The sequence below is a fragment of the Amblyomma americanum genome, chromosome 2 (genome assembly GCF_052857255.1).
Source record: "Amblyomma americanum isolate KBUSLIRL-KWMA chromosome 2, ASM5285725v1, whole genome shotgun sequence".
Lineage (NCBI taxonomy): Eukaryota > Metazoa > Arthropoda > Arachnida > Ixodida > Ixodidae > Amblyomma > Amblyomma americanum.
Genome location: NC_135498.1, coordinates 109,306,506 through 109,321,408, shown reverse-complemented (window position 1 = coordinate 109,321,408; position 14,903 = coordinate 109,306,506). Strand labels below are relative to the sequence as shown.

General features: G+C 47.0%; 1 protein-coding gene across 1 annotated transcript; it reads left to right on the top strand.

Annotated features, from left to right (window-relative positions):
* The first annotated feature begins 745 nt into the window (after window positions 1-745).
* On the top strand, window positions 746-14,474 carry LOC144118953 (LHFPL tetraspan subfamily member 6 protein-like). Its single transcript, XM_077651714.1, has 2 exons — window positions 746-2,400; window positions 13,278-14,474. The coding sequence occupies exons 1-2, from the start codon at window positions 1,788-1,790 to the stop codon at window positions 13,502-13,504; spliced, it is 840 nt and encodes a 279-aa protein (XP_077507840.1). The 5' UTR covers window positions 746-1,787; the 3' UTR covers window positions 13,505-14,474.
* The last annotated feature ends 429 nt before the right edge of the window (window positions 14,475-14,903 follow it).

Genomic DNA, 14,903 nt, shown 5'->3' with positions numbered 1-14,903 from the left:
CAATTACTTTCCTTAAACCAATCTTCAATGTTTGCTTCTTTTGTGGAGCTTCTCACTTACTGGCACTGCATACGAGCTAGCAACAGTTTATAAGGAAAAAATGCTGACTCCTTTACTTTCTTTCGTCACAGCACGCGCGGTTGAGGTGTCCACTGAGATGTGAGACACTCTCCTTTCGTTTCCTCAGAAAATAATTACAATTTATAATTCTACGGGTCAATGCAGACATACCAGCAATTAGGCGAGATTAGACATCTATTAAAATGCTCGCGTACGTAAAGCAGCGGCAGGCAGCGAGATCTACAGTAGGGTGTCACGCACTCTGCAGACGGCAGTGAGATGACAACTTCCTGACACATATGGGGAAGCAATGAAGAGGGATATATCGAGCACTCTCCCGAAGAGAGGGCGACGATACGGTCGCACACGCTGGAATGGCGGAAGCACCAGGCGCGCCAAGATAGGGGAGAGAATGGGGAGCGCAAAAAAAACAGTCTAAAACAAAAGAAGCCAGACCGGTCGAAGGCTCCAACTGCCTGAGCGGAGACGCGCAAGAGCCCAGGAGAAGGCAAGGGCGCATGCGCTCTCCCTTGGAGCAGCTGCCGCGCCGCGTTCCTTCGCGCGGGAGCGTCGCCACTTGTTGGCCTGGCAACGCCGGGCTTCGGGACGCGCGGAGCAAGGGAACCCGGGGAAGGCGGAGGGAACTCGCGTCTCGGGGTTCGTGCTTCTCGCGGAACGGTCTCTCATTCCGATGCTGTCGGGCTGAAAGAACCCGCCAGCTCTCTGGCGGTGCCCGCATCGCGGCGCAGGCGGTTGTACCGTTGCTGCGTTCGCGAGCTCCTGCCTGGACGGTGGGGGTGAGGCACACTTCCGCGTTCTTCTAGCTTCGACGGTGCGTCCGGTCCTCCGTCAGTGGGAAGCTCATCCTTTGGCTGCAGGATTTCTGGAATGGCTGCTTGCGGATCAAGAGCACAGGAGTAGCATGGAAGAAAAGGAAGAGCGCTGTTGGTGCCCTCACCTGCATTGCTCACGGCTTCACCGGCGCGGAGTTTGAAGCAGTCGGCACCGCTGCAGTGCTCACCAGTGTGCTTGCTATGCCAGTTCGTTTTTCGTTCTTGACGTGGATTTTCGCGAACAGCATTCAATCGAACATCTGATAGAAGCTTGCTGATGTTGACGTTTTGTCTACGTGTTCTTGGTGAACCTACACTCCCGCACTTCAGCTGAAACCTCGACCAAGCCTTCACCGAGTATGAAAGCGCAGGGTTTGGTCCGTAAAAGTACAAATAAGGTAATAACCACTTCAGCCAACTGAAGTTGCAGCAGCTGAAAACTCAACAGTGCGGTATCAGGATCCTGGTACACATCATATGTCTGTTCTCGTGTAATACTCGTGCGCTACTTTAACTTGATGTGTGTGGTAGCGAGAGACTCGTAATACCCTTGCAGGGACAGTTGTGCTGCTTCAGGTGGCGTTTTCAGAGCTGATGTGCTTCCATGTGCTTAAAGTAGACATTCATCTAAAAATACATGCCGACGTGATAGCACAGAGCTACTGTGGAGCGGAACTGAGGATTCGGGAAACCGAAAATCGTCTCACTTTGGGGGCGCATGCTCAAAAGCTGTAGATTTTAGCCTTATTGGGAAAAACAGCCTCAAACATTTGGCGTCAAAATGTTCACGTCAGCAATGAGCACCTCCGTTGTCAAGCGAGTGACACCCCACAATAAGAGAATAAGCGTCCGTCCGAAGATATTGGTCCCAGCTGTACAACGCCAACTTCATCAATGATCGTTCGCAAAGAATATAAGCCTCCCACATCTTCTCAGGATGTCGGGGAGGCAGCAAACAACGACTCTCACAAATTTCAAGAAACGTGCGCCGGTTCTTCCTCAGCGACCGTTCCGTGCGCGGCGCTGTTTCCTCCTCGTGCCCAACACGTGCACGTGGTCTTGAGAAGGACTTCATGGCCCGTGTCTGTAGTGTGGGCGCTCCTGTCTACTCTAGTGGCACTCATGAGTCTGGTAAGCCTAGTGCAACCCGAGTGGCTGGTACGCGAGCGGACGGATGTGTCTAGGCCTCCGCTCACCTACGATCCTGATAACCTTGCCTACATGCTCGGACTCTACGGCGCTTGCTACACGGACGCCGAGGACACTAGCGGAGTGTTGGTGAAGGGTGATGCGCTGTGCTACAGGTTCGTCGAGGCCTCTTCAGCCCACGAGGAGGGAGGTTCAAGGTTCCCTTCGGCCGCGTGGAGAGCCAGCTTCCTCCTGTTCAGCTCTGGTTCAGCGGTGTTGTGCATCGCGGCTGTTATGGGCATACTGTCTCTGGCGCTGCAGGGAACTACAAATAGAGTGGCAGCTACTGCGGTCATCGGACGTGCTCAAGCAGCAGGAGGTAAGGAGATGCTCTCTTGCACTAGCTCTTAAAAGTGCAGTAGTGTCGAGCCTGCGCTAATTAGGTTTTAGAGTTAGCAGCAGCGTATGGATGACCGCGCGTTTAACGTAAGATAGGGAAAAACTTCCGTATGTGGATTTTTAGTGCGCTAGCGCTAAAACATCCAATCTCAGATTTCAGCGATGTTTGTCTGTTCTAAACTCCTCTCCACGATCTTTAGGTAGCACGGGAAGAGCAATCTTGGTCTTACAACACCCACCGGTGGCAGAACCTGCCATCGCAGGGCAGTAGCGTATAGTTCAACCGCTGCGCCACAGTGGCAGGTGGGCTATGAAGACTCCAAGCTACCTATGAACGTAAAGCATAGAAAAAGCAATTCCGCAAATATGGGCATTAACCCGTTATCTCTAAGCGCAGCCTTAAGGCGGAGCTTAAGTCTGATTTCACCGATCTTTGTCTGAAGCTTGCTTAACCATGAAAACCGAACCTTGAACCGAAACCTAAGTGAAAACCAAAGTGCTTGCTCACCTAATTCGCGTTAGGCCTAAGAGCACTAAATCGTTCGCGTTGTTTTTTTTTAAAACTCTTGTCATCATAGACAAAAGTATACAGGTAGCTACTTCGCGAAAAAATAGAAATATTTTTGTGCAGTCAGGCAAAGCAGTTCAACGAAAAACCTTCAAGCACGAGGGCAGGCGCCACCTTCTGTAGCCGGCCCAATACCAGCTGACTGGCCAGCGAGGCAATGTAGAAAGAATTTTTATGCTAAACTGTACCCCGTGAAATTTCTCACAATTACCCATGTAATAACTGACGTAGGTGCTTGAAAACTGACTGCATGGTATCAGGACAGTAGACGTAGAGTTTCTAGTTTCGAAAAGTTGAGAAGGTTATCGCGGGTTATGTACAATTGCGGAAAATAAATGCAGACGCGCTGCGGCGTTCGAATTTCTTTTTACCGCGACTTCGCCTGCGTGGCAAAATCCTAGAATATATCGAGGACGACTCTAGCGTCTATTTATTATCACCGAAGTAAAAGCGCAAGGAAAAGAAATACGAAAAAGAACATGTAAGTTCTCCTCTGTCCGCATTTTATTTCATCTACCCAGCAAAAAGCCCAGAGGTGCCGCTAGGTAATGTTGGGTGAATTCGGCAGTATATATTCCGCCCTTCCGCGTCACCAGTGCTATTTCAAAGATGCCATTGGGCCTATGGCTGTAAGCTGTCTGGTTTATGTTCACGTATCGCGATGGCCAGTGAGGGGAGGAAGCCCAAGAGCTGGACTGTGAAGCATGCCAACAAGTTCGTTGCTTGTTCGACTCGTGTCGTTTACAAGTTACCCCTATCATGTGGTAGAGTGTACACGGGCCAAACTGGCAGATGCGTTAATGACCGGGCACGAGAACATAACAATTCCCTGAGAAATTTATCTGATCAGAATAATCTCCCACGTCACTGCAGGAGTTGCAAAGACTGCGTTCCAGCTTTTAACAACATGTCAGTCATCGGAAAAGGAAAAAACAGGGAGGAGAGGGAAATCCTGGAGGCCTACCATATTAGGTTGCAAGGTAGTGACACATGCGTCAGTGCACCGTCTTTAAATCTCACTGACAAGGAATTTAGATTCCTGAGCAAAAGTGTACGAGTGCAAGGTTGACAGGCAAATTGTGTTTTTTGTGCTTTTGTGCTTTTGTTTGTTTTTTGTTTGCCAATTATGGTGCGTGCATCCTCTCCTAGGTGAATCGCCACATAGGTTTTTTGTCTTTTAGGGGTTTTTTGTGAGCCTGATACGCATGCGTCGTTTGGTGACCCAGGACGTTTCTCGATTAAACTTCAGTTGTCAGTCCAGCGTTGTCCTTTTTTCTTCTCCCCCTGGTGTCCCGTTCTTTCGCTGGTGAAGTTATGTATGATAAGACGAATACAGCTCGAAATGATATCGATTTTCATGTGTTCATTTGCGTGTGATAGGTCAAAGTGAGCAAGGCACCAATACCTGAAACGGAAGCGTATAGTTAAACTGTTTGTTGTTACACCAGCCGCCATTTGTTGGACGAGCAAGGACAGCTCCAATACTTGTAGAACGCTTCAACTGGCTGACACTGCTTACATGGACTGATGGAGCCTTGAGCCTGCTAACTTCCACCATAAATTCGAGCATGCTTTAAGATTCGCGGTCGCATTCGACGGCACGAATGTTTGGTATTTTGCTTGTGTGTTTGAAGTCTGTTACTTTTGTTTTCAGGCCTGCAGAACACAACACAGTTGAAATGTTAACCCTATCATTTTCGTCTAATCTGGTACTGATACTGAAAAACAGCGCACACAATACAGGGACGAAGAAAAGAAACGACAACACGAGCGCTCGTTTCTTTTCTTCGTCCCTCCATTGTGTGCGCTGTTTTTCAGTGAGTACATACCAACTCGCCCAGTCTTCTACTTTGGCATACTTCTAATCTGGCCTTACCCGCGCAAAAGTGAAGCGAGCTTAGAGTGGTGGCCAAACGCTACGGCATAATATAAAGCCAAACGATGGATTGGCATTGTAACAGTAATCTTATAGAAATGTAATTTTATCTTTTTATAGAGAATAGAGCGGCTTCGCTTTTTCAGACGCCTCTGGCCAACAGTGGTTTAGACCGCCGTACTAAGGTTATGTGTTTAAAACCAGCGTGAACATCAAAAGATGCGACGCGGCGAAAGAAAACCACCAGTTCTTCCCTTTAGATGTAGTATGAACGTGACATTAAAAAAGAAAGGAAACAGCACAATCACTGAGGGACTCTATTTCATTTCAGTGAGTGCCTTGCGTTAAGTAGCCACGCATTTGACGTGGTTTCTGCGCAGAATGCAAAATCGTTTTCCTGCTTATTATTCACGTCCAGAATTCAGAATCACACGCCTTGCACCATATTTAAGTTTACTTTGCTACCTAGTGCTGTCTTGTGTCGCTTTTTTTTCCACAGTAGGAATTTTCAGTCAGTCACTCACTGGCGTTTTACTACAAATAATAACAAGTGGAGTACTGATCGCTAATGTAAAGGTCTCGATTATAGGGGACTAAAATGAGAAAAGAGGCCTGTTTAGTTCTTCAAGAGCATGTTCACATAGTCAGCGAGGAAAATGCAGAGCGGTTGGAACCAGCGGTTTTTTAAATTCCTTCATAGCATAATACGAATATAGTCTGTCTGGGTCAAATTGAAGACAAAGTGCCTAAAGGGGTGACGGACATTTTGCAATTTTGGGCCACCTCCCTCTTACTCAGGCGCAATTGGCGCAAAGAATCTAAAACAGTTAATGGCAGGTTGTTGGTAGTTGTTGGTTGATTGTCTGCCCTGGTAAAATTAAGGCGTCTTTTCACTTAGACGCCAAGGATTTATTTACCGTAGCTGTAGCCGAGCAGCTAGAAGTGTGGAATTCCGCATCAATTAATTATTCTTCCTCTGAATAATGACCGGCATTTTTTTAATAACAGTAGTTTTTTACCTTTTTCGTTGTTGCACCAAAAACGGAATCCTGTCGGAAATGTTTCAAAAATGTTGCGTAAGTTCGGGAATATTGAGCATATTAGATGTACATACCTTAAATTTTTTTTGTTTTGAAGACTGGTCGAAATAAACGATTGGTGCCTTGGTCCCTAAGTTTTGGGTCCCTATCTATGCATCGTGTTGTTCCTGGGATGTGTGCGGCTTATTATGCTTTCGTTTGATAAAATATTTTCCCAGCAGATCATGATATGAGCGTGGGCGTAATTTAACGAATTTTGGTGATTACATTTTAAACAAAAAGGAGTAAGTGCGTGCTGGCAAAGGCTCTTCTTAATGGAACAACCATTTTTTATCAATTCACTTTATTCCTAGTGCTTTGTCTCCGGAAAAGAAATTGATCACGAATTGAGTACGCCTCGTATGTCCTTATAGAAGCCAGTTTTTACATTCGAGTGGCCAAGATAGGCTCAGGAATCACTCTGAAAACTTAATGAAAAATTGCATTATGGAGCTTATAACCAGGTTGCTATTATGAACAAACAATCGACATTTTCAGCATTTATTCTTTACATTGACGATGAGAAGGAATACATGGCTCCCTTGCTTATTGAGCCAAAATGAAAAAAATTGCCGTAATTTTGACAATGCACAGACGCCTCAAATCAATTGCAATCCAGCCTATATTAAAGAGTGCTTGCTAGCAAAAGTGTAATTGACGGAGACGTTAGGGTGAGAACTCAGTGAGAGCAAGAAAAGGAATTGCAAGTACTCGTTCACCCGAAATTTTTCTCGAATACTTACAATCTTTTTGGTACATTTGATCACAGAGTACACTAAAGGGTAAGGACCGAGAGAGTAGACACCACTAAGAGTAAATCACTGACAACCAAAGCGCCTGCAATATATAATTCGATGCATGTGTGCGCGCAGAAAAAACACCAAAAACAAAGCCACGACAAAAACAAAACAAAGAGTAAAAAGAGTGCCGCACTCCCAAACAGTCTCGCAGAGACCAAATCAACACGAGAACCGGTAGCCTTGAAACAGCCATTACTGGTCTCTATGCCTAAGAAAAGCCGCTCCTTATCACTTATCCTTACCCTGATGCTTCTGCTCAACAGCCAAAAGCCAGAAAGCATAAGCCTTCGCGGTGGGTCTTTTGTCAGAATTGCTGTGCATTTTGAAGGCTCACTGCTTATTTTTGCTGAACAATTTTTACGCAGTGCTCAGTTTTTCACAAAAGTACAATAAGTACTTACAGGCGTACACACCTTGCAATTAGTGTCAGATACGTATTACGGCGCTTAAGCCAAATTTAACCACCTGCACTCGTTTCAAGGGCATCGCTCTGCACCAACCATCCACTCGCCCCCCGCGCGGTAACAATAATAAATGCGCTTTTAGCTTTCATGCATTTAGAGCCAGAAGCAATTTCACAGTCGTGGCTCCACTTCTCATTTTAACGAACCGCACCGGCAAACCTAACTGTTACTTTTTTTTCTTCAGTTTCAGTGACCCATGATCCCAGTAAAATACATACCTCCTCAGGGAACGACCCAGCGCGTGAACCCATCCTCGTTAGGTGAACCGGTCGCGATGACTCGACCTCTGCGCTTCTATGCGCCCCACCACGAAAGAAAGCCATCTTTCAGGCGAATAAAGGAGGCTGCATACCAAATGGGACAGGGCTACAACGTGGAGAGATTTAATCTTTTCCCGCAGACTTAGCTGCTCGCCAAGAGTGAAGCATCGCAGGCGTGTGGCTGGAGATTTGCGACCTCGACACCCTACTCTTGGAGCTCCCCTCCCTGAATCCTCCCTCCCTTCCTTTCTGTTGCCAACCGCACCGCTCCCGAGCCCGATCAACAGGAGTGGTGGCTGAGTCACAGCAGATTCACTGCCTTGTCGAAAGTAGCAAGAGCTTCCCTTTTATTGTCTTCTTTTAGCACCAGGAGCGTTGAACCCCTGCCCTGTGTGCCGATGGGCAATTCAGTGGGCAAGCAGGCCGTACTGATGACCACATAATCGGCTGCATTCCCTCCATCGGCCTAGACCCTCTCTTACTGGACACTGTCTAGAGAGGTTCACGTATATCGCTCTCTTGGCCGGCATCAATCAGCTTCCTTATGTAAAAAGCCAACGGTTTTTCTCCAAGCGTGGAACGCTCTGGTCTCTCCGGGTATTTCAAGCAATGACTGATGACAGGCTTCCGTCGAGTTAAGCGCAACGGTTTTGACGTGAGCGCAGTAGAAAGCTGCAAGAGGGAACTATCGCTGCCACCTGCTGCCAAGAAAGTGTGTTCACCAATGGGCCCAAGTCATGAGAGACGTATGAGGTACGAACTGGCAGCGCTTGGGGGTGTCCATTTCCTGCCATGTTTTTTGAATAGGTGGGCAGGTAGGGGGTTCGCTCACTGAGAGGCGGTGCAGCTATAAATTCCACTCCTGCAGCCTCTGGGGATGGTGCAAGTTTGGCAACGCGTAAAGCGATAGCTTTTTGTGGTTCTTTAAGCACGAAGTAGTTTTAAGTACCTTTCTCGGAAATTTCAGCCTAACATCGCCTCTAAATAGTGGTGAGGTTGATGAGAGAACCAGTGAGCTCCAAAACCGAAAAATTTGTCCGCATTGCACCCAGCGGAGAGAAGCTCACTTGTCGCTCAGAACGCAATTCAAACCAAACCTGGCGCTTACCAAGGAGCTCCACAGCCTGACGCCTTAGGCCAATCGGCCGTCGACGCAACAACGAGCGCAATGTGTTTTGAGTGGTACTTCTATGCTAGATGACAAAGTGCGATAAGTCATGACTGATATTTTTATGCTACAGGACACCACACTTTAGCGCCTTTTAATAGAAACAGGCAATTCGCGCACGCTCGCAATTTCTCCGTGAGGACACATTTGGTGTAGTGCACGGCACTGCCTCGGAGTGGAGCGCCGCAAGTATTTACCATCACTGTAGTGCATCACTTTGTATATCTTGTAAGGTTGTTCTGCGCCTCCAATGCTCGGTGGCGTTGTTTGCAGCAGTAAAAAGTAGCCGTATCAGCCAAAAGCATGGAAGCGCCTTCTATACATAGCGAGAAAGCTAGCTGCGCTTAACTCCAGAAATATAGGGCTCAACAGTGCCACAAAGTTCGCATTTTTGCGGCCGCATAGGAAGAACATATAGCTAAAAAACGGTTGAATGTGCCTCTGAGGCAGAACGCAGCGGCCCTTCACGCCGAGAATGCTGTGATGCTGTGAGTGAACCGGAGTGAGCTACCCTTCTAAAAAACAAAAGCTATTGGCGGCGACACAAGAAGACAGGGAGACCGAGTGCGCTACCTACTTAAAAAAAAAGAAGCTGTTCAAGGCAAGAGCACGTAAAACAACACGCGCCATGGCCGCGAGCCATTTACAACGCGCGGATAGGGCCGTATATAACCTCTCCTAGAAAACATTGCGCCATTTTTATTAATCATTTCTTGTTTACACTTACTCTCGACGACAAGATGCAACGTAAGCTTTTTTTTTTTTGCTTTCAAACATGACACCCGCCCGCGGCCTAGCGACGATGGCGTTCAGCTTTTGAGCTGGAACTCGTAGCAACGAATCTAGGCCGCGCTGGTAGCATTTCAAAGGGAGTGAAATGCAAACACGCCCGTGCCTTGTGCGATGTCAGCGAACGTTAAATAAGCGCAGGTGGTCATGTTATGGTCGCATCCTTTCGCTCCGACGTCTCTTGAGCCCATATATGGTCAGCTTCGGGACGTGAAACTCAACCTGCCATGTACGACACGAGCGAAACAAAGGAATCTGAAACGCGAATTAATGTGTGTTCTTGCCTTTAAGATAACCTCTTTGCCAAAAGTAACCAGACTGCCCAGTTTGCTTCTCAGTTATATAGAGGAACAGATATCGCACCTTTGAAGCTGTAAATAACTGTGTAAATCACCTTCCAATTTCTTTTGGTTTTTAGGATATCCATAGGGGCTCCACTATATGAGGGAGAAGAAAACCATGGAGACTGCTTACTTTTGGCAAAGACTACATATGCTGTGGTAAAGAGAGGCAAGCGTAGCAGGGTGCGGAAGGGAGTCAGGCGGGCGGATGACATTAGAAAGTTAGTGCACATAAAGTTGCAGCAGCTGGCACAGGGCAGGTTAAATTGGAAAGATTTTGGAGATTCCTTTGTTCGGCAGTCTCCATAAATAGGCAGATGATGATAACGACGTGTGTGTCTCAACTATTTCTGGGCCCACGGATTAGATCAGCGAGAAACGATTTAGCCACGCCGTCACACACTGGTAGGGCTCCTTTATGGCAACGTGGGCACATGCATAGCACACATAACGAAAGATGCCTGGCAAGAGATGCGCGCATTTCGGATTTTAGTTTTCCGAGCTCTATCTTTAATGTTTTGGTAGAAGCGCTACGTTAACTAAATGGCTTGATAATCGATATGCTCACACTGAGACGCTAATCTCAGGGTTCGCATTTTTCGCGTTCTATTTCACTGGTTTGGACGTCATTCCCGCTGAGTCACCATGATTATCTGCCTCCTCTCTTTGACGGCGGTCCCATGCTTCCCATTCTGTGTACTTGCCACGCAACTGCAACTTTTTTACTTAAACAAGGCAATGCACATGAAGTTCGTTCACGTTTTGAAGTCGACTAAGTAAAGAAATAAGTGTGTAACACCACGTAAAGCATCGGTTGACCCACAGCGCCGGTTTTGCATTCTAGATCTGTCCATACACTGAAGAACATTTAAAAAGCAGTGCTGGCCGGACGCAGCTTGTTTTGTTTTATTACGTTTCTCTTTTGAGTGCAACTGTAAGCAGTTCTCAGAGATTACTGAGCGAGCACATAGACGTATTGGCTGCGTTGAATTGTTTTAAATATTGTTCAAAAAAATCTCGAAAGACAATGCAAATAAAGGGATTCAAAAATTAAGAATGCCTTCCCATAGTCGTGCGAATTTTTTAGTGACCATTGCTTAATGTTTTAGGTTGGAAGTAAGCTTTGAAACCAAATATTATTCGTTTGAACCGCCTCCACTTCTCAGTTCTCTCACCTGTGCTGAAGCAGTGTCACTGCACCACGTCCTGGAAAATGCATTCATTTTACAGTTTAATCCCTACTGGCGACGACATAGCTTTGCCACTGCAAGGTCACAGGAATAAGGCGGATGAGATAACGATTCAGAGCCGCAGCCTATGGTCGCTTTCAGCGAACAAACAGTGAGCTCGGAGGTAGGGTCTTTTTTTACATATATACAAATAGCTCCACACTTCAGCTCATTGAGAGGCTCGTTACCGATGGCACTCTTGGACTTGTCCAACGTTGAAGTAACCCAAATGCATTGACTGTCTGGCCTTTTGTGAGGTGATCCGTCATATCAAATCCCACAGTGTTCCAGAAAACGGAGGTAGCGACCTCTTGCAGGCATGTCTTCTGCGGGAAGTTGTTTTGCAGGTGTAGAATACAAATACTTACACTTGCTCTTTTTATTGCTGGATTAGTTGTTGGTCGAAGTTACATTCCACACTTTACATTTTACGTAGCCACCTGACCCAAGAAAGGTGCGCAGCTGGTGCCGAGACACTGAGTAAACCATTAATAAAGCTTTCGGTGCGAAAACAATATTACAGACGCACCAACCCCACGCAACAATTTTGTCGGGTTAGTTCAGAGGAGCGTCGTGAAAGCTGGAGCCAAAAGGAGCAAGCTCGGGTAAGTTCGGGGGAGCGTCGCGCAAGCTGTAAACGGAAGGAGAGGGTCGCGCCACCTAAGTCACACAACCTTGTGGCGTCATCACAACCTACCCACCGGATTGTGAGCAAGCTGAGCTCCGTGGCAGGTGGCAGTTAAAGTAATGAATGGTCGCGAGAGGTTGCTTCGGAAGAGCAACAGGGGTCGCACAAACCCTACCGGCGGCTGCGATAGAAAAAGACAGCTGCCAGTGCAGTGAGCATCGCTTGACCGCTGCGCCACTGCGCTGGTAGTGGCACGAGGACTCGCCGCGATCTATGAATATTAACTAGAGAATGAGCACTTCTGCATATATGGGCATTGCCCACAAAAGCCGTTAAGCCGGAGCTTAAGCTTTCCCTGCTTTCTCATGTGTACTGGGTTTAACTACGTTAAACACCTACCACTTTTTCTTTTCCTTTCATAACGCTTCCGCATTTCGCGGCACATCTTTCGTAACCTGCTCTCCAGTGCGACTGAGAATGGATTAGGGCGTCCGCGTATTCCTTTCACGTTACCCTTTATATTATTATTGACACTGAAGTGTTGCGGCATCACGTTTCGAGCACGGGTTACATTATGTCACGTCATTCTACATTTGAGATCATCCGACCGGCCCCCATTTGTGATAGACTGCTATTTTTGCCGATTTCCTACGGCCTACCTCTTAACTATTGTGCAATGTGGAGCACAACTCCGTCATAACTTTTCCACGTCTTTTAACTTTTTAAAAAGCAGCGTACGAGTCAGAGCGCGTCCGTGATGTGGTCATCAGTGCGGGATCTCGCCATTTTGACTGGCATTTTTGTTTTGCGAAAGACAGAAACGTGCGGTATTTTTATGTGTTTGGAAAGGCACTATTAGATAGACTATTTTGTATGTTCAGGCGTTACAATATGGCAGTCGTCTGCGGTAGACCTCAGCAAAAACGTCTGGTGGCGTAAAAACCAGGAAGAGACGTAATAGTACGCTACAGAAAAGACTTTAGGTGCAGCATTTGTTTATTTAGGGTTCAACGCCTCGAAGCGCCATATCGTTTATGAAGGACGCCGCAGTAGGGATCTCCTGATTACCTTAGACCATCTCGGGTTCATTAACGCACCCTGCCATCGAACAGGACACGGGCCCCTTTTGTATTTCGCCGCCGTCGAAACACGGTCACTGCACCGCGATTTCATACCGCAACTTTAGTTTCGGCAGCCGAACGCCAAAGCCACTGCGCTGCCGCCGCAAGTATTTAAATCGATCCGTTAATTTACTGCATATCATAATTAAAGAAATCTGATCTCCTGAACAATTTTTGACCGCGTGAAAAATGTTTAAATGCAAGGAAAAATGCCATGCTTAGCGAAACTTTCAATCAAACTGTTCGCAAGGGATTGTCTTAGCATCTATCCTTGCATGAAACGTTAAAAGCAATGCTAATTCAACTGCCATATATGCTCATTCACACTCAGACGCAAGGCTTTTAATCGAACCTTCTTTTGCCGAAATCATGGCACATAAATGGCCGGGCTGCATAGTTCGCCAGACGGGGTCCAGGGTTCAAGATCGTAATTAAAGCATACTAACTTAAGAATAAACACTAAGTGGAGAAAGTGAAACCAACCTTAGCATACACTTATGTCCTCAGTCTTTCTTTCTCTTCTCTCTCTCGCAGTGCTGCTGCAAACGTCGGCGCTCATGCTGTTGCCCTTGTGTCTGGCCAGTCCGTTCACTCAGGACCACTGCGGCAACGGTGCTGCAGCCTTTTCACTCGGACACTGCCGCCTGGGCTGGGCCCTGGTTCTCGCAGCAGTGAGCACCATGCTGGGAGTCTATTGCCCGCTCCTGGTGCGCTTCGTCGCCTACCATGTGTACGCGCCCTGTCCCTGGAATGTCGTCTAGGCTTAGCTGAAGAGACTCGGGACACTGCACGTGAGAATACTGATGGTGTCTGTGTGGTGCACCCGAATATCGTCCGCTTGCTTCTCGGCACGTGTTGACGGCCATTCGCCGCCAGAGAACCTGATCGTGTACATTTATTTGTTCCTTTATCGACCAGAAGACGATAAGCAAAGTTTGTGTTGAAGAATTTCGAAAGACAAGAAAGGGAAATGAATGTGGCCTCGCAAATGAAGTGCCTACAAACTCTAGTCTTAACGCCTTTTCTGATTTTTTTGTTCTTTTTCAGTGTCCCAACATTTTGAGAGCAAGTTGGGCGCGTTTCTAAGGTGCCAGATATCTGACAATAATTGTGAGCTCTCTCGAGGCGCCTGATATAGCAGGATTCTCTCAAGGCGACGTTTTTGATCCGTGCAACTTTTTCGGTGGATTTCGAAGACCTGACCTGCTACGTCATAAACTCGCATGATGCGGTCAGGCCTAACATGAACGCTACGCGGCGCATTTGAGAGAGAAAGGCGCCATTTATTCAGAGCTTACAATCATTGCGACTGGAGAAAGAAATATTGCGCCCAACGAAGCAAGTAACTCAAGGTTCCGTGTGCAATAATCACGCCATTTAAGGGTATGGGTGCAATTTAACTCTAGAGAAAGCTGCAGTCACCAAGAGATTATTCGCTGATAGCATTCCGACCTCAGATAGGTAAATACTGCGCTACATTAACATTAGAACGTGTGTTAAAGAAGAAACTCTGTATTATGCTGCATCGTGTCAAGAAAGACATCAGAGGGACTCAGTATGGGTGATACATTCAGTGGAGAGGAGCATAATTTGGGTTTTGAAGGCGGTTGGCTGGTTCATGCATTTTCGCATGAAAAGGTGCTATGACGTATTGTAGACATGTGGCAAACGTCAAGAACAAAATAAAAAAAGTTGAAAACAAACACTATTCAGCAACAACAAAGAACATCGAATAAAAAAAAACCAAACTTGGAAACACCTTGTGAGTTTTTTCATGGATCTGTCATCTGCATAAATTTGCTCCACCGTCTGAAACAGCGGCTTGTGGTGGCCTCATTACTTATTTTTGGGCACAATGCGCTTCTCTGATCATTGCCTGAGGTACGGAGCTGGAACTTCTTCTACGGGCCAATTCGCCTCGAGCATCGAAAAATTATTCTTAAGAGCTTAAATAAACGACCCGCCGCGGTGGCTCAGAGGTTAGGGCGCTCGGCTACTGATCCGGAGTACCAGGGTTGGAACCCGACTTCGGCGGCCGCGTTTCGATGGAGGCGAGACGCAAAATGCACCCGTGTGCTGTGCAATATCAGTGCACGTTAAAGATTCCCATGTGGTCAAAATTATTCCGGAGCTTTCCACTACGGCACCTCTTTCTTTCCT

Excerpts from the sequence above, each read along its gene's own strand:
- LOC144118953 (XM_077651714.1), top strand. The coding sequence starts at position 1,788 with ATGATCGTTCGCAAAGAATATAAGCCTCCCACATCTTCTCAGGATGTC. Across the intron at positions 2,401-13,277 it reads ACGTGCTCAAGCAGCAGGAG|TGCTGCTGCAAACGTCGGCG; the intron begins GTAAGGAGATGC and ends TCTCTCTCGCAG.